The sequence below is a fragment of the Erythrolamprus reginae genome, chromosome 5 (genome assembly GCF_031021105.1).
Source record: "Erythrolamprus reginae isolate rEryReg1 chromosome 5, rEryReg1.hap1, whole genome shotgun sequence".
In the NCBI taxonomy this organism is placed as follows: Eukaryota; Metazoa; Chordata; class Lepidosauria; order Squamata; family Dipsadidae; genus Erythrolamprus; species Erythrolamprus reginae.
In genome coordinates this window covers 56271822-56299680 of record NC_091954.1, presented here as the reverse complement: position 1 = coordinate 56299680, position 27859 = coordinate 56271822, and the positions used below count along the sequence as shown (strand labels likewise).

At 37.2% G+C, this 27859-nt stretch overlaps 1 protein-coding gene across 10 annotated transcripts in view; it reads right to left on the bottom strand.

Moving 5' to 3' along the window:
- Positions 1-830: 830 nt before the first annotated feature.
- ABLIM1 (actin binding LIM protein 1) overlaps positions 831-27859 on the bottom strand; it is a 236356-nt gene continuing 209327 nt past the window's right edge. For 3 of the 10 annotated variants that reach the window (XM_070752659.1, XM_070752652.1, XM_070752657.1), the window contains exons 14-20: positions 23681-23728; positions 15287-15427; positions 12275-12369; positions 12078-12174; positions 10648-10712; positions 8827-8887; positions 7993-8449 (exon numbers count right to left, since the gene is read on the bottom strand). In XM_070752659.1, coding sequence (XP_070608760.1) covers positions 8412-8449; positions 8827-8887; positions 10648-10712; positions 12078-12174; positions 12275-12369; positions 15287-15427; positions 23681-23728 — 545 coding nt within the window. In that variant the 3' untranslated portion in view covers positions 7993-8411. Of the gene's footprint in view, positions 4036-5530; positions 5612-7361; positions 7437-7992; positions 8450-8826; positions 8888-10647; positions 10713-12077; positions 12175-12274; positions 12370-15286; positions 15434-23680; positions 23729-27859 lie in introns of those variants that run through there. The other 7 variants (XM_070752651.1, XM_070752655.1, XM_070752660.1 and 4 more) reach the window with 6 other exon arrangements.

The window sequence follows — 27859 nt, the reverse complement described above, 5'->3', positions numbered from 1 at the left end:
TACAGGGAATATCTTACTTCTAAAACATGGCTGTCAAACCTGCGGCCATGGGCAAGATAAGTCATGTGCTACTCACGCCGGGTTTAGCAAAGGGGAAAAAAGTCCCAATTGGTCACATGATTCCCCCATGATGACGCAAGTTTGATATCCCTGTTCTAAAAGGTTAAAAGTGTCATTGCTCTTAGAATAATATGTGTAGAAACTGGGAATATAGAATATAGAATACAGGTTTTGTTAAAACAGAATTGATTGATTCATCAAGAGTGAGGGAGAAAACACTCTACTTTGTGGTTGGAACCAAGAAATGCTTGGCTTCCTGGACATATGAAGCCTACATGGAATAATTTCGAATAGCAGCAGTGCCGCAGGTCATACTTTTTACTTCTCAGCTTAGGAAAATGCAGTTGAAGAATAAAAGGCAATGGAGATATCATGGCATGAGGAGGTGGGAAGCAGCTACTCTAGTCTAATTTTCAAGATATAAACATCCTGAATTTAAAAAGGGGCAGCACAGATATGGCTGGATGCTGGCTAGTTTAATGACCTGCAATTAGGATACACTGCTTTAGTCCTTTCTGTGCATCAGATACAAATGTCTGTCCAGAGCTCATTTTTACAAAAGCAGTGAAGTAAGGACAAACAAGTAGAAATGATGCCTAATCACACAGAAACCACTGATGTGCAGTTGAAGCAATAACATGTCCAGGAAAAGAAGCAGCTTCAACTGATTGGCTTCCAGTCCAGAATTTGCTTTTGGGACAAAGGCCCAATTGCTCTGATAAACAGCACGTTCCTTTGTAAATCACTCATCAAATTGTCCTCTTGGCTTGATTAATAGCTAGTTTAATAGGCCAGTCGAATACATAACTACAGAAAATTACAGAATTCAAACACAACTACACATTGTCACTTTAAGGCCTCCTGACTCCTGCTACAGTTTGTTTTTAATTAACTGATAATATTGCCTGAGAAAATAGAATTGGAAAGATGAAAACTGTTACGTGTCCTGGTGTATTTATTCTTGTGATTATTGGGCATCCTTTTCTCACTATTGCCCAACAGTGCCTTTCATCTATTTTAGATTTTAATTTCAGGAATATATTAATTCCACGATAGAATCAGTTTGCAGGAACCTGTGGCCAGGTGATAAATTCCCACAAACAATAACATCACCAGTATGGTTGTACCATTCCTTCTCCTAGTGTCAGTTCCACGTGAGATCCAATCGTATCCAATCCTTTGTTTACAGCTAATTGAGAGAATCTCGCCAGGCTGGTAACTTTCTAAAGCATAAAATATATCATGAGAGATTATTTATTTATTTATCAGATTTCTATGCCGCCCCTTCTCCACAGACTCATCTCCCCCATCCAGCTCAAGACTGCAGAACTCTTGATCTGGGTTTGTCCTGGTGAACATTCTTTCACACTTAATTACAATGTGATAGAACGATCACATTTCTTGGATTTAACATTTAACATGAATTCTGCCACACAATCTTCTAAGCATCTGTACTGATATGCTGAAAAATCTTCTTTATCATTTTGTACACAAGATGCAAAAATCATTAAATGGCCGCAAAATAAAATTCTTCTCTCTTTGCTTCCACATAATGGATTTTGGATACCAGATCTAGTAGCCCAATTTAGGAGGACAATAAGTTAAGAGCAAGGGGATTAGCCATTGGTATCCTGAGCACTTGTTGTGAATTCAGATATGTCACTGGAATTCACTTATGCTTAGCTCTTAAATGTAAGAGCAAAAAAACCTACAATATCTTCCTGCATAAACCTTACAATGAGAATTGCTATCTAACAGGCAAAGAGATATGGCACCCGTAGCCTTACAGATGTTGTTGAATAACATTTCCAAATGCCCCTCCCCCGATCTAATGGTAAGAAAAGTAGGGAGTTGGGAGTCTTGCAACATCTGCAGAGCAACAGGTTCCTCATCTATGCTACACAAACTTACTAGATGACAAGCTTCATTTGATTTAGCAAATTTTTGCTTCTAAATTAGTATAAACTATTGTATATATACATACATGATTACACTGTTGGCATAAACTGCACATTAAAAGAGAAAAAAGTAAAAATTTATATAGTGGCAGTCATCACTCAGATAAAAAATTAATGCATCACTGCACCCTATTGTCAGCCAAAAATGGCTTCTGATTCTATCAAAGAAAATGTTATGTGTCCTTTATGGAAGATACACAACCTACCAAGCCATTTAGGTAGACAAAAGGCCAAGTCACACAATATCCTCTAAAAAAAAAAAGGCTGCATGTAGTTGACCGGATCATTTGATTCAGAAATTGCCCAAGATAAAGGATTTTTTTTCCAGGCACCGATAGTAAATAAGAAGAAAACAAACCTATTTGCAACTGTGTATAGTAAAATAACACAAAATTCAAGTCTTCTTATATGAATAATGAGTGATTACATGAAGAAAATTAATTTAAACATTGTTTAACATGACATATTGTGCAATATTATCAGTGCATACAAGAAAATAGCTTGAACGATCACTGTGTAGCAGCAAAGTCACTCCACATAATAGTTAAAATATAATAATAAAATTTCTGAGTTCACTATTCTGGTAGACATTTAAAAGAATTCAAATGTAACTTTTGCAGTTTGATGGTAGGAGCGATAGAAAAATACTGTTCCAATCCTGGAACAGGCTATGTAAAGTACTTTGAAAAGGTCCAATCTTTTGACTTGGTTGGCATTAACTCATTTCACAAAACACTCTTCAATCTTCAGTTTCACAGTAAGGATGAAGGCATGGTGACTTTCTAGGACACCTATTTTAGATCCTATAAAAGATGATCATGTATCAGATCCTACAGCTTATGAAAGGAGAACTGGAGAAAGTCTCAGAGTTTAAATATGATTGTATGTCTTTTGGTTTATCAAATAACTTATTGCCTAGAGTACAGACCTTCTTTTTCCTGGACTAGTGTGATTAATATTGTTTATTTTAACATGAAAAGGAACAACATTAATACATTGGCCCACGCAGTGCTTATTTTCAAGCACAATCAAGCAATGCGTGACCACACTATGTCATAGTGATTTTCACACAGCAAAAGGTCACATCTAAATTAAACCTAAGATTGCATGATACTATGGCTTACATTTAACATGATAGTTGAAATAACTCCTTCATCAGTAAACCAAGAAAACAATTTTTGGTTTACATGCTTGCTCTTCTTGTTAATTTTCAACCAAGTGGTTTAAAGCAAAAATTATATTTAGTTAATGCAGAAAAAGATGGGGAAACAAAGAGTTTCAACAACAAAACATGGCAATTTACTACCAGATATGTGCAAGTAGAAGCTGGGAGCTTGTTCTCAAAAAAAATTGGCCAGTATGCAGCACAGTAGTATAACTCTGTTCAGCAGCCTATTTTATTGATGGGTCCTGCGAAAAGAATAAGCCATTTGACAATAAGGCCAATTAACTGTAATAGCTAAGCCCAGAGGATAAATATATTACACAGGACTCCTTCCTTAACTATATAATATATTCATTCATTGCTTGGGAAGTCCATGACCACAGAATTGTGAGCTGGCATCCTACGGGCACTTCCTGGGTTTTCTCAATTAGAGTCCTCAACCTTTGAATGAAAGTCAAGGGAAAATGAGGAAGGCAGAAGACTGAATATATATGCCATATAAAAACTTGATCAGTGAAGACCGCAACTGAGATTTGAACAAAGAACCTTTCAGTCTCTGCCTATGGCAAGCTTGATAGGCCAGCTTGACAATCTCAAGGCTTTAGTATGTGCCTTTCTCAGATTGTCCCTTCTCTCCTCCCCACCTTCTTGACTGTTTTCTCTCCAAAAAGGGTTTTGACTCAATTATAATACATTATCCTATTATATGATATCTTCCCTCTCCCAAGAAAGAAGAATTCAGAAGAGCTTGGCTTTCTTCTTCATATCGTTGCGTCTCCAGAGAGGTAACTTATCGAATTCCTGTATTGTCATGCCAAATATTTCTTGAAAAACTTCGGGTGATAAGTGACGCTAAAGAAAGACAAGGCAGAAGTACATTATCACTCAAGAAGTAGAAGCAGGCAGTCTAGATATCACAGCATTACCCTCAACATATTAGATCTAATATACCAGGTATAATATAAAGTCCTGAGCAATGGATAAGGCCAGTATCCTGTAGCAAGCACCATGTGGACTTTTTCAATTTTTATTTTTGGGCTGCCAAAGTATCCAATATTAGAATAAGGCTCCCTCTTCCTTTTATTTTACTCTTTAGGAATTTAAGTAATGCAATGGAAACCATAATATCTAGTCAATAGGAATGATAGTCAAGTATTGCATTAGAAAACTCAGCAAGCAATTTAGAGATTGAGCAGTTGCTTATATAACTCAAGGCAGTCTTTCCTTAGCAAGTGCCCTCCAGAGGTCTTGAGATTACAATCCTATTAATATGTTAAATATCTGGAAGATTCAATACATGAGCATCCTGCCAATGCTGCTGTGGGGACATCTGGAGAAAGAAAACCTAGTATATGCAGCTATACACACAAGGGATGTATCAAGACCTTGTATTTTCCTTTGACAATGGAAGGGAGTAAAACTTAAACTAGAACATTTTGGGTATAGGTGGAGTTTGGTGAAATAAGTCAGTTGACCAGTTTTTATTTCTAGGAATATCCTGCACATTTTTCTTTAAAAAGAAATTTTATACCTTCAGCTAATCCCTTTTATGAACATGAAAGGCAAAGTATTTATACATAGCAGAGGTTGCAATCACATTAATATTTTATCCAAAATCAATGCCAAAATAAGCTGGCTTAAATCTGATGCATTAGCTTGTTGGGGCAGGAGAAGACTAAAAAATTGGGACCTACGTACTCTGGTGACATCATTATGTCATATGATTGAAAATAGTTCTACAACTAGAATATAACCTTGAAGGAAAATGTGCCTATACACTATGATATGTGTGATTCCAATTCTATACATATTTACTTTAGAAAGGATCACACAACTCAGTGAAGCTTTTTTCCGAGCAGGCTTGCATGGATTGATGTACAGTAGTCCCTCACCTATCGCTGGTGTTATGTTCCAGACCTGGCCGCGATAGGTGAAATCCGTGATGGGGAATTTATCGACTGATAGTACTTATTTAAGTATTTATATTATAATTGTTTGGTAAGTTTTCATTGTTTTAAGTGTTTATAAACCCTTCCCACACAGTATTTATTTTAGATACAGTATTTAAATACAGTATTTACAATTTTAGATATATATATTTTTTTGAAAAACCTGCCGATCGAGTTCGGCGGGCTATTTAAATCTGCCGATCGACTTCCTCAGAATCCTGCGATGAAGTGAAGCCGCAGTAGGTGAAGCGCGGTATAGCGAGGGACTACTGTATTAGTTACCTTTGTATGGATGAAGAATTAGTTCAAATCAATGCACTTGTAAGGGTATGAATAATGAGCAATCTGTATTCTTAAAAAAAATTCTTCTAATGCCAAACCCGACACCTGGTTCTTACCTCCAACCTGGTTCTATCCACTTCTCTTAGAATTTTATTTCGTCCTCTGTTGGTCACCATGAGTATTTCATAGGGAAATATCTGTTAACCGCAAAGAAGAGGCCTTTATGTAGAATTTATTAAATGCCACAAATAGCCATCAAATTCACAAGCATAATGTGATCATTGTCAAAATACAGCTGCAAGTTCATTACATGGCTTCCTTGGAATATTTGTTGCTGAATAATGAAGTCTCCTAATTATAAAGATGTTCCCATCTATGTGTTTTCATTCTCATTATCTCTCTCCCTCCCACTTTTCCATCCTCCTTGATAAGCTGATGGATAATGCTTACTATCTGCTTTCTATTACAGATCACCATTGGTTTACATTTATCTTCTTGGTGTATGCGCTCAGAAGCAAACACTTTGCTAAAACGTTATTTTATTGGCTGTCTCTTTGCTTATATTTGACCTGTCAATCCATTTGACCTGTCCATTTATCTTTTTAAGTTAAACAAAAGTTACTTTCCTACATACCCATTTAGTCAACAACAACCCCCCCCCCCCCATTAAGCTAGTTATATGTGATAGGTCAACCATGCTATGCAAGAACCTTGAGCTTTAATAAAATAAAGGTTAGACACTAAAAATCAGTAATATCTGAATGAGCCTCTGTAAGGCTGCATTCACATATTGTGCAAAACCAGAATGTGATTTGTTTGGATTTGGCTTATTTGTTTGAAGTCAGATAATGGGTGAACTCAGTGTGACAGTGGGAGACTTGTATTTACCGTCTCTGAAGATTTCAACTAAATATACTCAGAGATAAACCTTAATTTTCCCATGTATCTACAATCCTATGTCCCACAATGACCATGACATTATACATTCTTAGCATATGTCTTAAGAACTAACCTGATATCCTGTGGGTTAATAGTTTTTTATGGTCATAAATATCTATTTCTCTCTCTCTCTCTCTCTCTCTCTCTCTCTCTCTCTCTCTCTCTCTCTCTCTCTCTCTCTCTCTCTCTCTCTCTCTCTCTCTCTCTCTCTCTCTCTCTCGTATATATATATGTGTGTGTGTGTGCTTTTTTATTTATCTCACTGTAGTTTGTGTGGAGTAGGGGAGAGAAAGACAGAATAAGGGAAGTGGTTTTTCTCACTGTGTATATCTCAGTTCAAATTTGTTTCTCTTTACATTTTAAAATTGCCTCCTTCCCCTTTTTTATACTAAATCAAAAATAATGAGATATACCGAGATAATTAGCAATTCCTGCATTCTTTTAGTGTTAGAAGCAAAAGAAAAGGCACAACCCTAATTAGTCTGGTTTTGAAAATGGCCTTTCATGTAACAACCCATGCACACTTTAGATTGCTTTGGAGATCCTATTCTGAAATCATGTGACTCTGGGAATAAATCTGATTGAATTACTAGGATTTACCTCTGAATAAAAATGTATACAATGGGACTGCAGTTAGAGCATCTGCTTTGATTTCCATTTTATTTTGTGCATGAGCGCAATCATGAATGAATTCATCCTCTCTGCATTCTGATTATTTATTCCAATTAATGCTGACACATTTTTCTGGGTCTAACTGATTTCACATGATTGTTAATGTATATTTGCTTTAGGTCCACCTACAATATTACTGTATAGTTGCCTATAAATTAAATCCCTTATCCTATGTGCTCACTTCAAATAAAGGGGGATGTCCTACTGCCCTAAACAAGAGAGGAGTGGCATATAAACAAACAAATTAAAAAGTGGGTGTAACAACATTTTTTATGCTAGCATTTCAAAAAGTATCCTTCACGATTGTGAAGCACAATGAATAACACTTGCACTTGCCTTTGGTTCCAACATATTAGGCATAGACACTCCTCGGTCCATTCGCATTACAGGGACGTGACCATCTGGCTGAAACTATATCAGAAACATGTAGGTATCAAACACATAGATTACATCCTTATCTATGCAAACCCACACAGATAAAGATATTCATGCTGTGTATTTAACGTGAATGTATAGTAAGGTTTCAGAGAAATATGTACAATAAATATAATTATGCCTTTATTCATGGTCCTCTCTTTCAATTATGAAGGGACTCTTCCCAAAGACCAATTGACAAAATAAGATAACATTTTGGTCACAAGAAACATAAACTACTAGGATAAGTTCTAAAAATGTTGAATGTTCTATATTTACAGCCCAACTTCTTTAAAAATATACTCCCTTCTGCTTATCTAGAATGTTCATATATAGGGAATGAGGAATGGCAGGAAAACTGTTCCAGAGTGATTCATTGTTTTAGTTTTTGCTACTATCTTTACAATATTTGGTTGCTTTCCAGTTGTACCAAAGCATTTTATCCTTTTAACAAATATTTTTTTAATTCCTTCTACATCAATGAAGTCTTTTCTATAACTAATGTATAGAGATTTTCATAACATAGTAATATTCAAACATTTAAAGAGAAGGGTTATATTTAAAAAATAATACTACATTTTTAATTGGACATTTTATACAGCCCACTTGCTTGTTTTGTATAAAATACATTGGCAAAATAAAATATAAAGATGACAAGACACCATCTGGAGAAGAGCAGCAAAAGTACCATATAATTACAGAGTAAGCAGAATTATATTTAGATTTTCTTTGGATGGTCACAAAGTGATTAGGAGAAATCCATCAATGAAAGAACTATCAATCAAAGCTTTTGTGACAATCTTAGAAATATTTGCTGTAAAGAATCACAAAACTGACAGTAAGACACTTATTTCCATAGTGTCATAATTATATCATTAATAATAAAACAAGCAGATTAATAAGTTTTCAGAAATTCTTCTACGGTAAGATGTGAAAAACATAATTGATGCAGTGTTGATGAATTTGTTTCTGTTAACTTGATGGACGAAAATCTTTACCAACCTGGTAATCTGAAAAGGGATATGTATTGAGAAAAGACACATAATTAGGAAAATATTTATTCTGAATAAAAGTTTTAAACTCAGAGTCTTTCTTAAAAATTATCAATCCAATATATATATATATATATTCTGCCTTTGTTAAATCTAAAATTTACTTTTACACTATCCTCTTGAGTTTGAATATAATTTTGAACTATCCTCTCTACCTTTTCTCAACAAATGGCAAGTGTAGTTTTATTTCAAGTTTAAGTATCGTATCCAAAAACTGTTTGTGAGAGATGACATTATGTACTACTATAAAAACATAGCAGAAATCATAAATGCTTAAAATAACTCAAAAACTATCTATAAACCAAACCTCACATTCTAGTTCCTTACAAACTTACCTCGAATTGTATTGCTCACATCTGCATAACTGTTGTACTGACCAAAGTCTGTGGACATCGGCTACATGTATATATATAAATAAAAATATGAACAGGTAAATCACATTATCTACACATTGAATGACAGTAAAATTATCACCACGAAGGCCATGTAATACATGAGAACAGCACACTCATTTATTTTTAATTTATTTTTAAGATTTTTTTTTAACCTACCCTCAATATTATTTTTTATAAATAACTCAAGAGAGTAAACATACTCAATACTCCTTCCATCTCCTATTTTTCTCACACCAATAACCATGTGAGATAGGTTGGGCTGATAGAGTTGATTGGTCCAAAGTCACTTAGATATCTTTTATTGCTAAGGCAACACTAATAGTCAAATCTCCTGATTTTTAGCTTGGTGCTTTAACCACAATGGCATCTTATCTAGGGCTATCCCTGACAGTCAGAAAAAGTGCATATAAAACTGACAGTGGTACAGGAGACATGTTATTGTACTTTATACATATATAAAGCTATATATAATATGTATACTGAAGGTGAGAAAGAGCAGAAATCCTTACTCTAAAACAGTAGATTATAATTCCATAAAATGCCATCTTTTATCAATAATTTATCACTATACCTTTCCTTGTGAAAGCAACTTGAGATTTGTCATATTTCTGCCTATGAAGCCAGAATATCTTGAACTAGTTTTATATGGATACTAGTGATAGATATGCATCACTTAAACTGTTTTGTAATTTCACATAGTTTCCATAGATAAATAATATTTATGATAAAATCCACCAACACCAATAGACAGATTATGTAACATTTGATTATCATTCTTGGTTTTCCTATCTGACTTCTGGAGATTTTTTTAGATACTTTGGGGAGAAAGAATGTACATAGCCCAAGATGTTCAGATAATATGTTAAACTCAATTCTTTAAAAAAAACAACAACCAAAGAACCAGATTGAAATGATGTAAATACTAAAAAGTGATGAGATGGAGATAGCAAACACAAACCTCCACTCCCCCCGCCCAAGAGAAGGGTGAAAAGGAAAGAACAGAAAAATACTGATTTTTAGGAGTCTTGATAGATTAGAGTGGGAGAAGAACATTTAGTTGAATCTCTAATATCTTTTCACATCTTATGTCCATATGTCAATATTTTCCCCTCACTGGATCTATCCATTGAAATATATGAGTCAATAAAAGTGTGACTGCCAATTCGACTAAGTAGACCAGACCACAGAATCAGTCCCACAGGATACCTACAACTGTTTTTATTGAGATTTGTTGAAATAAAAGAATCTTGCAGATCTAACTTGCTGTACCTTCTCCTATTAATAATTCAATGAATTAATATTGTGTTTGTCTGAGCCACATTCAAGCAATATTTGGACATTTTGAGCTTTTATAGATCTATTTGATTAAGCCCTCTCTCAGGTGAAATGGCCTTATTAACTGCCCTTTTCTGCTTTCTTTGACAACACACATAAAAAGTCTAAAAGTACAATTTGAAGCAAGAAATATGGTGGACAGGAAGAAATACAGACAGAACTTTCATGACTGCCAAGTAAAGATTTTGTACTGTTGCTACAATGTTACTATTTTGTTCTTCTAATTTTATTTTTTATTTTTAACACCTGATTTTTTAACAATTTTTATTTATATTGTATCTTTAACATATGTATCCTGAAGAACTTTATTGAACTTAGTTTTTAGTGTTATGCAACAAAAAATGATTTCAGTTTTGCTCCTTAGACCCTCAACTGAAACTGAAATTTAAAATGTACTTTAAAATATGGGAAGAATTATCTGCTCACCCTGTGGAGTCCATTTCGTCCATACCCAGGCAGTGAAGAAGTTTTAGAAGCAGTGGCGTGTAATGCTGAGAAGGAGAAAACAATAATTATTAGGAAATAAAAATATATAGCCAAAATCACATCATAGAAATCAGTGAGAAACCTCAAAAGTGTAAATCTGCATCCATATGTATTTTTTTAAGCAATCATTTTACCTTGACTTTGTCCAGTAAGTGAAATTTGGATATAAAATTTTCAATTCCTCTCTAATTTTCAGACAAAAATGGATTTGAATTGTCTGCAAGTCACTCTATATATTACACAGCAACAATCTCTAGATATTCATGCTTTATGGTCATGGTTCAGCACAATGTCAAATTCTGAGTCTTTGATTCAAATTGCTTAAAACATACTTTTTTCTCCTAATTTTTTTTCCTTGCACACACTAAACAAGCAAAATGCTGCTCTTCTGTCAGTAGTTATTTACAAGCCAGGATTGCTATTGTTTCCATATGGTGCAAATTGGAGGCAGAGACTGAGGTTAAAAAAAAGCAGCTTGTTTAAAGCAATCTGATAAATTTATGTCTCAGATTAGTCTTGAATAGGCTGTTCTCTGTAATCATACACAAAGATACATTTGTATACTCAGAAGTGAATCATTTTTAATAGATTGTTGCCTGGAAGTAAGTGATTTGATGCAGACAGATATAATGAAACCCTATAATCATCTTTGTCCTTCTTTAGTTTTGTTACTATCATGGCCCTGGGTCTCCTGCCATAATATGTTTAAAATATATTTTAGAGATCTGGAAAGGGTGCAAACCATACGCAAATTATAATGAAAATACATGCATCTCATACACAAAATTTCTATAAGCAAACAGTAATTATATCTTTGCTTTTTGGGGGCAACATATCAGTTTACCCCAAAGATCTTTCTGATTATATTGAATGCATTACATTACTCATTGAGGCTGATTTCCTCCCCTAAAGTGGGCACCTATAAAAGGCTATGAGAATCAACTGGTTAAAGGCTTCTTAATCATTCTTTATGAACTGACATTGGGTTTTTAATGATATTCATATATGTTGAATGATAGTAATCCTTTCATAAAATGCCCATTGTAAGAATGTGACTTAGTCCATTAATACCTTGTGAGAAAAAGCTAGAATTATAACGTAGGCAGTAAACACATTAGAGGAAAAAGATACTTCCTTGTTATTATTTAGAGGTCGTGTTTTGCATTATCAGAAACTGAACTGCAATAATTAGATGAGAACCAACCTAAATATCAACTTTTAATAGTACAACTCTATAAACGTCTATTAAAAACTAAATCTAATTGAAGTCAATTAGCTCAACTGTCAGCTATGTGGATACAGTAGAGAATTGTATTCCTAGTTCATCATGTCCCATAATCCTTTATGTTGTTTCTATTTTTGTTGCTTACAGGAATTAACTGGAGAATCGTAACATCTGCTGGCAAGTAATGACTTTTCCTTTTCCATCTCTTCTTTTAGTATCAATTGCCCCAGGCCTGAGTTTAGCTGAAAATGAGAATTTCAAGGAAAAAGTAAGCTAGTGGAAAAGATTCACATCATGCAGACTTTGGCACAAAGAGAGAATTTACATTTAGATGACAGCCACCTTCATTAACTGTTCCTCTTGCAGCTGCCGACGCCTCTGAAGTTCTTCAAGGTCTTCATCTCTGCCAGTGGATCGGCGTCGCATATCAAAACCTACTTCCATAAGCCACAGTAAAAAGAACTACTTATTTCAAGTATAGGTATAAGAAATGATAATCAACCTATTTCCTCTGAGTTGATTGTTGAAGAAATTAACTAAATATTTAAGTAAATACCTAAATAATCTACCAATTCTGTCTCAAAACAGTATTAATAATATAATCTGGTTCTGAATGAAATAATACATTAAATAAAACCATTCTGAAGTGCAAAATGTTATGTACTGAAAGTTTTACAGATTATAAAACATAATTAGTAACATTCTGATTAATATTGACAATTTTGTTAAGTAAGCGGAATGTGTTAAGGAAAAATGGAGGGCCAGACTTGTAGGAAGACTATTGTCACAGCTATTTACGCACTGTATTTTCAATATTAGAATCATAATTCGGCTCACAGTATTTTAATTATTTTGTTTATTAAGAACCCTATTTTAATAGCTTTGTTATACATATTTTAGGAACTAGAATATGTTTGGTCTCAAATTCTAAATTAGCCTGAGGGGTTAGAGGGTAACCTATTCCTTTTCTTTTTGAGAACCATAAATCCTTAGTTACTGATACTTTTTTTTTTACTTTTAGTTATAGTAAAATCAATACATATGATTTTAACAAAAGCTTTCATGATAACTACTAATTTCACATACTGAGCTGTGGTCAAAGTTGGTCAGTTCAGTATAACTGTGATGATGAACCTATAGTACATATGACAAATGTGGCATACAGTACTCTCTCTGCGGGCACATGAGCTGTCACCCCAGTTCACTTTATTTTTATTTTATTTATTTATTTAAATTGGATTTTCATGCCGCCCCTCTCCGAGGACTTCACTGTCCATGTGCGCAAATCTCCCATCAGCCATCTGATCTTGGGGTCTCTGCTGCACATGCGTAACGCAAAGGGTGTGTATACATGGGGAAGTGCACTTTCACGGGAAGCGTGGAGGATAATGCACGCATGCGCAAAGTGCATGCATGGGGCCATGTGCAGATTGCATTTTGGGATTCAGGCATGTGCATGTGCATTTGCACATGCACTTTGGCCACTCGGTCTGGAAAAGGTTAGCCATCACTATAGTATAGTTTGCTATAAGACAAGGAGTGGCAACTGGTCTCAATTTATTTTAATTTCAAAATCAAAAAAATTACTGTGACATAAAAGGCAGATGATTCTAGAACTGGCTTTTTATCATCTTTGGATTATTTAAAAACATAGTAATTTAAATAATTATGCACATACAAATTTTGCTCGCGTGTCGGCTCGTAACTTGGAATACTCGCATATGGAGCAGCTCGTATCTAGAGGTACTACTGTATTTTGCTTTTGTGCCATCCCAAATCTGATCCTGAGATAAACTAAAAGTAGTCTACACTCTGCAGATTATAATTTTGATCACCCTTTATCATTTTGATACTATTCTCTGTACTACTTTTTTTTATCATTTTAACTAACGTAAATAAATGGTATTGAAACTCAGTCTGGTATAGTGATTAAGGCATCAAATTAGAAACTGGGACACTGTGAGTTCTGGTCCTGCCTTATATATAAAGCCAGCTGGGTGACCTTGAACCAGTCATTTTCTCTCAGCCCTGGAAAGGAAGCAATGGCAAATCGCTTCTCAAAAATCTTGCCAAGAAAGCTGACAGTCTCTAAGAACTGAACACAATTGAATAGAAAAAGAAAAAACAGCCCTATGTTTAAGTTCTGTCCCCAGTTATAATATAATGCCCTAATATTCCCTAACCCATATTTAAATTTTCAGATTTATAATAAATACTATGACAGTAAAATATCACCAAATGTGATCTTTTTCTTACACGAAGCTGATATTTAATTCTAGCTGAAGAAACAATGAATTTGGTCCATCAAAATAATCTCATTTTGGATTCCTTAATCTCAATGTGAATTATTTTTGGTTTATACAGGTAGGAATCAACTCTGAGTGATCAAATTTAAAGGTATCATGGAATACATGGAGTCTAAAAAATAATACTTAGAAAATGAAAAACATAATGGAAAATAAAATTAAGAACTTTAAGGTACAAAAATGATGCAATGGGGCCGTATAAGCTTTGCTATTATTCATGCTGACCAACAACAAGCCAAAGGAGCCTGGTTTTAACATGTGACGATGACTACACCGCACACCCATTCAAAGAACAGAAGGAGGCTGGACTGGGCGTGGACTTGTACTTCAATATTGGCAGTAGGCTGGCTATTCTGAACGCAACAAAATGGGTTAAGGAATTCACTAAATTCTGTCTTCCAATGTCAACATTCATAGCTCATGGCTGATCATTGCTTGCTTGCTTGAATGAAGCAGAAGGTGAACAGAACAATGCATGAGAAGGTACAATGCCTTTGTAAATTGACATGGCTGCTTCACTGTGAGTATCCTTAGGGAATAATAACTGTATATGCCAGGAGAAAGGAAGTAAGTGAGTCAGACAAGTAAAGGAATTAGTAAATGTTGGTATCAAATCCCAACTCTGATGAACGGTTGTAACCAAGGAGCACCACACACACTTTGGTAGTACTTTTGAGGGTTTTTTGTTTTTGTTTAAAAAAAATCTATGCTAAAACCCTTAAAGATTCTGGGGAATCCATCCAGAGAAAGGCACTTCTACTGAGAAGATTCCTGAAACATCTCCTCCTCTGTTATGTAGACTTTGGGAATGAGATCCCTACAGGTAATTCCGATGCCATCAAATCCTGTAAAATTTGTAACACTTCTCCCTACAAACCCACTATTAATTAGATACTCAGCATAACTTCCCTAAGAGATCAAGTAGTCAGTGCAAAAAAAAAAAATCAACATCCTCATCAGAAGCTTTGCAGCATTCATAGCAGCCTCAATGTACTTATGGATAGCAGGAGCTGTGCATGGGTTTTCACCCATATCACTTGTTTCATACCTACAGCCGCAAGTGAGGGAGGACCTGGCCAGTATTCTGTCTCAATCTTTGGAATCTCGTTGGGTGCTGGAGCATGGGCTGCTGGGAACTTGGAGGACTTGATGATATCATCGAAAGGCTTGTTCTGGGCTGCCAGAGCAGCTGCATCTAGACGGTAATTAGGGGAACTTAAAACTAGCCAATTAAATTGCTTTGTTATGGCCTAGATTAGTGCTATCGTTCTATTATATTCCAAATTCTCTTAAAATAATATTTTTCACATTCTCTTTTAGTAACAGATGAAGTCCCAATTTCCATAATATGTAAATTCCTGACATTCCTGAGAACTTCAATTATATGGTGCATACAAACAAAGCATTAACTAAAAGGGAATTTCTCTCCTGGACTGCGCCTCATTCCCTCCTACTCAATGTAAATGAGGTCCATAATTCAAAAGCTGATTCTGCCATAAGACTTGCTTGTCCCTCATGTTTTGTTTCATTCTTAAAATATGTTTCTTCATTTAAATAAAATATTCTTTGGAAGAAGCAAACTAGTAATTCCAAATACCATGTAAGGCAGATTAAGGAAACATCTGGAGTCCCTTGCAGTATTAGGCTCCTGGCAAGTTACCCATGGGGGGATGTAGTTATTAACAAAGTAGAGAAAGTTTTCTGGGTTGTGGTTTCAATTGTCCCTATTGTCCTATTTAAAATATAGTTACCTGTCAGGCACTAGAAATCATAGGGACACTGACAGTTGATCAGAATGGTGTTTATTGCCACTCATCTATTTACAAGAATCTTTCCAGATTATCTGCACTCTACAGAACTAGATAAATTCTCCAGGGTTTAATAGGGGTCATTGTCCAACAGATCCTCTGCTTCAGGGATTCCAGGCTAGCTCTTAACTCCTCATCACCATTTCTGCTGAAGTTTCCACACATCACTCTACAATAATACATGTAGTCTTTGATTTTTTGACCCAAAATTGCTTTTTTAAGTGGCATCTGGACCTTCTGTTTCCCCCCCCCCCCCTTCAAGACGTTTTTCTTCTGATCCAGGAAACTTCTTCAGCTCTTCTTGGATAAGAAGCAAAATGTCTTCAAGGGAAAACCCCCCCATAAAGTCCAGTTGCCTCTTGAAAAAGCACCTTTGGGACCACCATGACCTGGATGACTGAGAATCTTCTTAGACACTGACTTCTGCCCATTCAGGTAAAAGCAGTTTAATGTTATGAATGATGGCACTGAAAGTGACTGTCCATCCCTTCTTGAAGTTTCATCCACTGCACTATTCCCATGGTCACATTTACAAGCTCGCATTTACAACAGTTGCAGTGTTCTTTAGTCACATGGTTGCTATGTGTGACCATTTGGCTTCCAAGAAATAAACTCAATGGGGAAAATTGGATTCACTTAACAATGACCCTGTAGTGACCATTTGATTTGTGTAATGACCTCAGTGGTTCACTTAACAACCATGGTAAAAATGGTCATAAAATTGGGTATGGTCACATGATAACTTGCTTAACGATCATATCACTTAGCAATTAAAATTCTGATTCAAATTGCATTCTTAAGTCGAAGACTACCTGTAAAGGCACATTTAAATTAGTGGCAATTTAAAATGTGTATAACTAACAACTCCAACAAATTCAGAAAAGTAGATATCCCTAAGTGGAGTCCAGTAGAAAAAATTGTCTATTTTCAGTCCAATTGTATATATAATGCTAGGTCTGTATACAGCTTTTGAATGGTTGACAACATGCACATTTACTGCAATAACAGCATTTTTCCTGTGTGTAGGTTATGTAACTGTATATTCAACCTTTTTATGTCATTTCCTGATCTACTAATTAATAAACATTTGCTAATAAATCCAGAAATATAGATACATAACAAAAAAAAAAGAATTTCATTTATTTTGCTGAAAATGTTCAGTGGGAACTTCTAGAATTTATATCAGCATTTGCCTATGTATTTTCATTTTAACTTTTTATATCTCAGGATTCATTCAAATAACACAGATATCATTCAAAAATCTATTGAACTATTTACAAGCAATGCACTAAAGATGAAATTGGGCTGTGACTATCTATAAGGGAGCATCACCATAAAATTAACCACAATTGAGGTAAGGTCAGCATATTGTTATTGCTATATAGGTAGTGCTCAACTTATGGCAATTCGTTTAATGGCTGTAAAGTTATGACAGTACTGGAAAAAACAGCTTATAACTGGTCATTATACTAACAACCACTGCAGTGTCTCTTTAGTCATCATACAATCAAAATTTGGGCACTTAGCAATTGCATGTATTTCCAGTATCCTGGGATCATGGGATTTGTGACTTTCACAGGATGCTTCCAACAAGCAAAGTAAATGGGAAAAGCCAGATTTGCTTAACAAAAACTGTTATAACAATCTTAACAGTTTAACAATCATGGCAAATAAAGTAACAAAATAAGGTGTGACTCATATATAATGACTGCATTTCTTAGCGACCTAAATTTCTTATCATGGTCATAAGTTGAGGACTACCTCATATAGTCAATGTACAAAATTGGGAAAAAATGCTAAAAGTTTAATCAATCTTTTAATACTTGTTAATTGTAATATGCAAGAAGTATGTGGAGGGGAAAAAAAGCATCCGAGCAAATAAAACTAAAAATAGAATACAGTGGAACCCCGACATACGAGCAGCTCTACTTACGAGCTACTCGAGATACGAGCTGGGAGAGTAGAGAAATTTTTGTTCGACTCACGAGCTTCCATTCGGGATACGAGCCGAGAAGAGCCGGCCTGGTTTGCTTTGCTTCCGAGCTGATGCAGAGCCGAATAAAGCGTCACGCCCCTCTGACGCTTTCGGCGGCTTCCGAAGCGATGCTGGGCTCTTTTGCCGCCAAAAGCGTCAGGGGGGCGTGACGCTTTATTTCTCCGAAGCAAAGCAAGCCAGGCCGGCTCTTCTCAGTACAATATCCAGCTCTTGGTGAGTCCTTGGCTTCTGCTGGGGGTGCAGAAGCGGGCGGGGGGGGGGGGGGGGCGGCAAAAAAAACGCCCGGACAAGCACTTGCTGCAAGAGGCGGGCGGGGGGGGGGCGGCAAAAAAAACGCCCGGACAAGCACTTGCTGCGAGGCGGGCGGGGGGGGGGGGGGCAAAAAAAAACGCCCGGACAAGAACTTGCTGCGAGAGGCGGGCGGGGGGGGGGGGGCGGCAAAAAAACCGGGGCACTTTCGCTGCGAGTGGCGGGAAAAAATAAGCAAGAAAAAATAAGCGGCTTTTCCGCTGCCTCCTAAAGCGGGGAAGTTCGCCAGGAGGCAGCAGAAAAGCCGCGCGTGTCTTTTAAAACATCGGAGCCGGCATGGGGAGGCTCTCAATCAACCCCCGAGTCCGGGTTTGGGGCTCGGAGGCTGATTAAAAGCCTCCCCATGCCGGCTCCGATGTTTTAAAACACACGCGCGGCTTTTCCGCTGCCTCCTACAGCGGGGGCGTGTGTTTTAAAACATCGGAGCCAGCATGGGGAGGCTCTCAATCAACCCCCGAGTCCGGGTTTGGGGCTCGGAGGCTGATTAAAAGCCTCCCCGTGCCGGCTCTGATGTTTTAAAACACACGCGCGGCGTTTCCGCTGCCTCCTACAGCGGGGGCGTGTGTTTTAAAACATCGGAGCCGGCATGGGGAGGCTCTCAATCAACCCCCGAGTCCGGGTTTGGGGCTCGGAGGCTGATTAAAAGCCTCCCCGTGCCGGCTCTGATGTTTTAAAACACACGCGCGGCGTTTCCGCTGCCTCCTACAGCGGGGGCGTGTGTTTTAAAACATCGGAGCCGGCATGGGGAGGCTCTCAATCAACCCCCGAGTCCGGGTTTGGGGCTCGGAGGCTGATTAAAAGCCTCCCCGTGCCGGCTCTGATGTTTTAAAACACACGCGCGGCGTTTCCGCTGCCTCCTACAGCGGGGGCGTGTGTTTTAAAACATCGGAGCCGGCATGGGGAGGCTCTCAATCAACCCCCGAGTCCGGGTTTGGGGCTCGGAGGCTGATTAAAAGCCTCCCCGTGCCGGCTCTGATGTTTTAAAACACACGCGCGGCGTTTCCGCTGCCTCCTAAAGCGGGGGCGTGTGTTTTAAAACATCAGAGCCGGCACGGGGAGGCTTTTAATCAGCCTCCGAGCCCCAAACCCGGACTCGGGGGTTGATTGAGAGCCTCCCCATGCCGGCTCCGATGTTTTAAAACACACACCCCCGCTGTAGGAGGCAGCGGAAACGCCGCGCGTGTGTTTTAAAACATCAGAGCCGGCACGGGGAGGCTTTTAATCAGCCTCCGAGCCCCAAACCCGGACTCGGGGGTTGATTGAGAGCCTCCCCATGCCGGCTCCGATGTTTTAAAACACACGCCCCCGCTGTAGGAGGCAGCGGAAACGCCGCGCGTGTGTTTTAAAACATCAGAGCCGGCACGGGGAGGCTTTTAATCAGCCTCCGAGCCCCAAACCCGGACTCGGGGGTTGATTGAGAGCCTCCCCATGCCGGCTCCGATGTTTTAAAACACACGCCCCCGCTGTAGGAGGCAGCGGAAACGCCGCGCGTGTGTTTTAAAACATCAGAGCCGGCACGGGGAGGCTTTTAATCAGCCTCCGAGCCCCAAACCCGGACTCGGGGGTTGATTGAGAGCCTCCCCATGCCGGCTCCGATGTTTTAAAACACACGCCCCCGCTGTAGGAGGCAGCGGAAACGCCGCGCGTGTGTTTTAAAACATCAGAGCCGGCACGGGGAGGCTTTTAATCAGCCTCCGAGCCCCAAACCCGGACTCGGGGCTTGATTGAGAGCCTCCCCATGCCGGCTCCGATGTTTTAAAACACACGCCCCCCGCTGTAGGAGGCAGCGGAAACGCCGCGCGTGTGTTTTAAAACATCAGAGCCGGCACGGGGAGGCTTTTAATCAGCCTCCGAGCCCCAAACCCGGACTCGGGGGTTGATTGAGAGCCTCCCCATGCCGGCTCCGATGTTTTAAAACACACGCCCCCGCTGTAGGAGGCAGCGGAAACGCCGCGCGTGTGTTTTAAAACATCAGAGCCGGCACGGGGAGGCTTTTAATCAGCCTCCGAGCCCCGAACCCGGACTCGGGGGTTGATTGAGAGCCTCCCCATGCCGGCTCCGATGTTTTAAAACACACGCCCCCGCTGTAGGAGGCAGCGGAAACGCCGCGCGTGTGTTTTAAAACATCAGAGCCGGCACGGGGAGGCTTTTAATCAGCCTCCGAGCCCCAAACCCGGACTCGGGGGTTGATTGAGAGCCTCCCCATGCCGGCTCCGATGTTTTAAAACACACGCCCCCGCTGTAGGAGGCAGCGGAAACGCCGCGCGTGTGTTTTAAAACATCAGAGCCGGCACGGGGAGGCTTTTAATCAGCCTCCGAGCCCCAAACCCGGACTCGGGGGTTGATTGAGAGCCTCCCCATGCCGGCTCCGATGTTTTAAAAGACACGCGCGGCTTTTCTGCTGCCTCCTGGCGAACTTCCCCGCTTCAGCCGACGTCTTTTCCCCTCAGCCCTCGGGCTTGCACGCATTAATCGCTTTTACATTGTTTCCTATGGGAAACAATGTTTCGACATACGAGCTGTTCGACGTGCGAGCCTCCTTCCGGAACCAATTAAACTCGTAAGTCGGGGTTCCACTGTACGTAGTTCTTTTGATAACAAAGATGCTTTAGCTGAGATAGAAATTTAATTTGGACCCTGATTTTCAATATCTTAAATTTAGTCATTTCAATATTATTGTATAGTCTAAACAGAACATTCTTTGTATTCAAAAAATAAAAATGGAATAGTTCTCTCATGTAGGAAAAACAGGATTTAAAAAATGATAAATAAACATATTTTCAGATGTGAGAGATTTTTTGATCTTTTGAACATGTAAGCAAGATCTCTATAGAGGCATAGTTGCATCAGAAATTATTTGTAGCCCTTGAACATATTATAATAATTAAAACAATAAAATTAATATGTCTGTTAAAGTGAATAAAGCTTTTTAATCTATTACAAAAAATGTGCTACTTCAATGCTATGCTTTAACAAGAAGATGGGAAGCTTGGCCTAGTCTCTCTATCAACACTTTTAAAATATGACCAGTCCCTTCTCATTACATATCCAAGGCAATTAAGTAAATGGACTTTTAAAATATGCAAAATGGCAATAATTACAGTAACAATCAATTCAAAATATCGTGTCTGCAACTCTGTTGGACTTCTACAACTTTTCTCTCAACATCTGTGAAAAATTAAGACTTGTTCAAAAAATGAATTAAATGAGCATTATTGTATAGGTTTGTGGGAATGTTGTTGTCTTGTTAGTGAATAATTATTTTTTCCACTGAACTTTCTCTTCAAAGCCCATCTATGCTTCAATTGTTCATACTGCTGACTATTTGCATATTTGTTAAAATGGCTGCAAAGAAGTTGTTGGTTGTTCTGGAATCTTGTCTTTTGGAACATCAAGACTTCTACTTCTATTTCTTTGCAGCCATGATGTGCTAAATGATGAATCTGAAACATGAATTTCCAGCATGTTTTCGTTCCTTCCCTTCTAGGTTTCATGTGTGCCATGTACACAGAGCTACTTCGAGAGCTACTGTCCAATCTAGTTCGAATGGCTAAAAAATAGCCACTTTGGCTCATTGTTTGACACTACAAAGGCACAATTTTAAACAATACTTACATATTGAAATGGATGAGTTCAATGGTAAAATATTCACAAGTAAATGGGAGGTGAGATGATACAATAAAATCATAAAGAAATAAAAATAACATTTAAAAAAGTGAAATTGACAGGCTTAAAATTTTTAAAATAATATGACACTGTAATATAAATGCAACATAATGATCAATATCTGCACCCAAGCAAATAAATATTATTGTCTTCTTTGTTCTTGGGGAGTGTCTTCATTTTTTGAGGAATTTAATTTGCCTTTAATTAATTATTTCCCCTTTGGTCATTAAGTACCATGCCTATAACTGATTAGACTGATATTCTCAGGACTTTCATTTTTGTTCTCTCTCTCTCTCAATTCTAGTAATGGAATACCATACTAGATATGGTATCCTACTAGTCTTCTTGTGCATTAGGTGGCTATAATTTTCATTTACATAGAATAAAGCTAAATTAGATATTTTAGATTTTCTATTATATGTGATTTTCCAATAAAAATAAATTATTTTTTTTCTAAAAGAAAAACATAAGAAATCCTACTTGAATTACTCTATTTGGTTTTTTTTATAAGCATATCCTGTTGTATATACTGTAGCAATTCCTATAGTGCTTAGTTTCAACTTAGCAGAGATATTTATTAGTTACACTTTAAACTAGGTTAAGCATAACAAGAAACAGTATGGATAGTAGAGAACAAATTTGGCTGAGAATTGGTCATTTTGCCAACACTTCTTCCATTGCAATACACTGCCTCAAATATTTGCTTCCTTTTCTTTGCAGCCATGATGTGCTAAATGATGGATGGTTCTGAAACTAGTTCAACATCTGTTTGAACTAGTTTGAACTATCTGTTTGAACTAGTTTGCTTTCTCAGGTAGTCTGTTTAACCAGGTGACATTAAGAGATGAGAATTCAGAAAGGAGAACCACACCACACACCCTGATATCTTTCTAAGAGAATTGGTCCATGTGATCTCCAAACTGGCAACAAAGGTGATCCTTGGGGTCAAAAATCTTCAGGAATGGGTGGAAATAACAATAATTTAAGTTAAACAAAAATGTCATTAGAAATATAGCAATAAAAATTCCAATAGCAAGGAAATGTACTTGTAGTAAACACTTCCAAATTAGCCTGTAATATTTTAGGGTTTTGGATGAGATTATTCCTTCAAATATTATTAACTGGCCATAACCATTTCTAGAAATATGAAAAGCTAATATAGAGATCAAATTGTTGGACCAAGTTTGGTTCTGTTGAACCACAAAGCTTAATAACTGATTGTAGGTCTCTCATTGTCAATCCTATGCCTTCTATACAGATTTAATTGTGGTAATCAGGCATTTTCAGTTTCTGGGATTGGTTTAAAAACAACCGCTTATATTATCATTAAAAAAAAATAAAGCCAGTTTGACATATTTAAATGAACACCAACGTACATTTTTATGTCAAAGGGAGTCCTGTGTAAAGAAATAATGATAATGAATTCATCTGCTGTAGCAAATGGAAAGTTAAAACAGAGAGGCATATTATGTAGCCTAGATCATTTAAATCTAATTTATTTACCTCAACACAAAGAAAGAAAATAAAAAATAAAAATATATTAATTTTAAAAGTAAGCAACAATCAATTAAGTGTTGTATGTAATATTACATGCAAAAGAAATTTATTGTTCATGTAAATCATTTGATTATCCCGTTTTGAAGGCAGAAAGAATAAAGTTTACCATGCTGTTTGTAGATGGGTGGTTTTCTATAAATATTGATCCCTTGATCTGTAAAAATAAAAATAAAAAGCAGAAAAATATGAACAATTTTACATTTTCAATTATTACACAGGGAAGAAGAAAAAAAATCAAGCATAAAATTAATGGATGTTCCAAATCAAGGATTTAGCACACAAACTGAAAAACCATGACACAAAATTGCTAAGTGTCTTGTGAAATAAACCCAAATTCACACAAATGTAAAAAAATATAACAGACACATGACAAAAAACTATGACACACGACTGGCAACATGGGATGTTCCTGAGTATAAACCCTTCTCTTTGTATTTTAGTGGTTGGTTGGTGGGATTTCAAGGGAAATTAATGATGGTACCTTGTTTGGAGACAAGAATAATTTGCAGAGAATATAGCTCACCATATCAACTGGAAAACCTGACCAAGGAAGCTCCATTTGTTCTCCAACCTCAAACATTAATGATGTGCATTTATATAAAATTTCAGAACTTACGGTAATTCTAAAGTTCTCTTTTGAACTAGTTATTTTCTTCAAGACTGTATGGCACTTCAGAAAATGTTTTTGCCATGTTATTTAGTCTGGGCCTGAAACCAGCTTATATTTCAAAATAGTTATGCAGCTTTTCAGAGAATTTTATGGCAAATTGGTACAGTATTTTCAAAGCTCCAAATTCTAATAGATTTTAATAGGGATTTTTTAAAAAAAAGAGTTTGGCTATAAAAGGAAAACTCCATATTCTGCTGAAATATAGAAAAACAAGAATGTTAATAATTGCTGTTAAGAGAGTATTCTTTAAAAATATGCTCTAAAACCGGAATAATTTTTAAGTTAAGAAATTTTCTCATCTATGTTTACTCACCAGCCAGAAAAAAATGGGAATGAGATTGAGTCCATTCCTTATCATTCTTATACACACTGACACAGATGTAAGCATCACTGTGTTCAATGTAGTTTATTTCTAAGTATGCCTATGACTATAGAGAGCTGAAAGCGAGTATTTATACTGTATGCATTATACATTACTCTTATATTAGACAGTTTATTGCAAATTAACGTGGAAATTGAAAAAAAGTGTTAACAGCTACTATTAAGAGTGATCATTGTTCTAATCAGGTTACATCTTTTTTCTTTACTAAGCAGTGCCACAATCTTATTTATTCTTTTATTTATATGATTCCTAATTTTCCTATTACAGTTCATGGGAGCTACCATAGCACTCTTTTTCTATCCCTCTCCCCCAACCTTCAAGGGAGGTTGGGTTAAGCAGTAGCATTGGCTCAGAATCACACATTTAGTTTTGGAGAACTCTAAGTGCGTACTGGAGTTTTTATGCAGCCATGCTGATTTCTCATGAGACTTATTATTTTTGTTCTTCATTGGGCTTTTAAGACATCACTTTCCAAAATTTCCCAAGCTTGTTTTCCCCTTGAGGATTCTCATCCATGGAATGGTTCCCAAGGTATCTCTTTATTGAATTTAGCTCTCTTAAAGTCCAAGACTCTTGTTCTACTGTGTGTGTTGAATTCCAATATTGCATGATCACTTGCCCCCAAGGTTCCTGTAGCTTCAACACCTTCTATCATTTCATCTGTTAGTGTGTGTTAAGTCCAATATAGCTGAGCCCCCTGGCTCCTTTCTCCACTTTTTGGGTAACAAAGTTGACTGCTAAGTTTGTTAGGAACTTGTTGACCTTCCACTTGATGCAGAGTTTGTCTCCCAGTTAATGTCAGACTAGTTAAAATCCTCCATTACTATTGTGATCTGCTTCCTACATGCCTTAATTTTCTGACTAGCAAAAAGTTCATCTACTTCTTCTGTATGGTTGGGTGGCCTATAATATATAATATAAACCTATGACAATGTCATTCCCCCCACCCGTAATGTTGACCCAAATGCATTCAAGATAATTTTCATTATTGTTGTGCTCTATTTCTGTAGATCCGTAGTTATTTCTTATATATAGTGCAACTCCACCTCCTCTTTTAAATAATTTAAATCCTCCTAGCTATAAATTCCATTTGTCAGTTTCATCCCACCAAGTTTCCATAATGGCAACAATATCATATATTTCCTCATTTACCTGAATTTCTAATTCACCCTGTTTATTCATCATACTCTGTGCATTGATATATAGTCATTTGAGTCCATTTTGATTGACCCTGTGTTTGCTGTCTACATAACCTGTGTTGTGCCTGATTGCTCCTACTTCCTTGCCACTTGTTTTTATAGCACATGCTATAGCACAATGCTTGGCTTTGCTTGAAAGCAGGGTTCATAAACTTAGCCGCACACACATCTATGTTATGGGCACTGATAATTCTATCCCAAGTATCCCAAATGTATGTTCTATTATTTTGTTTGTGTATGTCTAGTTTAAAAAATAATATTTTTTTAAAAAAGATAACCCTATTAATTTTAGATTCCTGGGATCAGAAATCTTCTGTATTAATTAATTCACTGTCCCCGTTGTTCAGTTTAAATGTTTATCCAAGAAATCTGTGAATTTAATACCAAGCAGTTCAGTCCCTTTCTTTGATGGATGTAAACCATTTCTTTTTTACAGTTTTTCATTGCACCAGCTGCAGACATTATGACTAATAAAACAAAAGCCTTCCCTTTACACCACTCCGTTTATTTAGTATGTGCATGTAGAGCAGTGATGGCGAACCTATAGCATGGGTGCCACAGGTGGTCATATCTGCTGGTACGCAAGCTGTTGTCCTACCTCAGCTCCAACGTGCATGTGTTTGCCAGCCAGCTGATTTTTTGGCTCTGGGAGGTAATTTATGCCTTCCGGAGAGCTCAGTCCAGGGGATGGGGGAAGGCATTTTTACTCTCCCCTGGCTCCAGGGAAGCCTTTGGAACTAGGGAGGGTGAAACACAAGCCTACTGGGCCCACCAGAAGTTGATAAACAGGCCATTTCTAACCTCTAGATGGCCTCTGGGGGGGGGGGGGAAGCTGTTGAATTAAGGGTGTGGGCACTCACATATGCACAACAGCGTGCACCCACACTCTTTCGGTACCCGAGGAAAAAGAGGTTCACCATCACTGATCTAGAAAATGATACATAATGGATAGTTTTCTTCATTTAAGGAATTTTAGATAAATAATATGTTCAAATATCTAAAGGGCTGCCATAAAGAAGAGGTGGTCAACCTATTCACCAAAGCACCTGAAGAAGCAATGCATGTAAACTAATCAAAGACAGAATAAACCTAGAACTAAGGCGAAATTTCCTGACAGAACAATTAATCAGTGGAACGACTTGCCTCCAGAAGTTGTGGATGCTACAACACTGCAAGTTTTAAAGAGAAGATTGGACAACTATTTATCTTAAATGATATAGGGTTTCCTGCTTGATCAGGGGTTGGACTAGAAAACTTCCAAGGTCCCTTCCAATTATGTTATTCTATTATATGCTAGGAAATAATGTTATTCCTCCAAAACAATACTTTTTGTTCTACCATGACAGTCTCTAAAAACATTCCCAGTATTAGCAATGGATATTGTATCCGAGTCTACGGAGAGGGGCGACACACAAATCTAATAAATAAATAAATAAGTATAGTATTCTAACAGACAGATTAAATGTACACAAGATTGAAAATTAAGCTGTATTACTAAAACCATTGGCTGTAGGGTTCATTTGGGTTTTTGACTCCAATCTTTTGAGATGTGCATTCTTGAAAGAGAGATACATAGTGTGAAGAAAAAGGGAATATCCAAGATATAATAAAAAAGATTAATTCAATTTGTATCCTAAAACAATCCCACACCACAATATGATATGCTATCATCTTAAGGCAAGGTCCATGCCATGAATTCCAAGATTATATGGTGTCCCAGAGCTTTAGGTACAGCCTTCTGACCCTTCTAAACATTGACTTGAAAATACTAAATATACTTAATTAATTTTGTTAATTTAAATTGCACACAGTCCATCTTTTTGTCCTATTATTCTAACCCTTTGGAGTACAATCTCTACATATTACATATCAGGTATATGTATGGCTAAACTAAAGTGACCCATTATTTTATAGCTTTCTTCACTGTCCCACAAAGAGACAGCAGTACTAAGTGAAAATGCAACAAAAGTTGAGTTAAAAGTAAGAAATGGGAAATATCAGAAAACTGATCATTTCAGCCATATGCTATGGGTG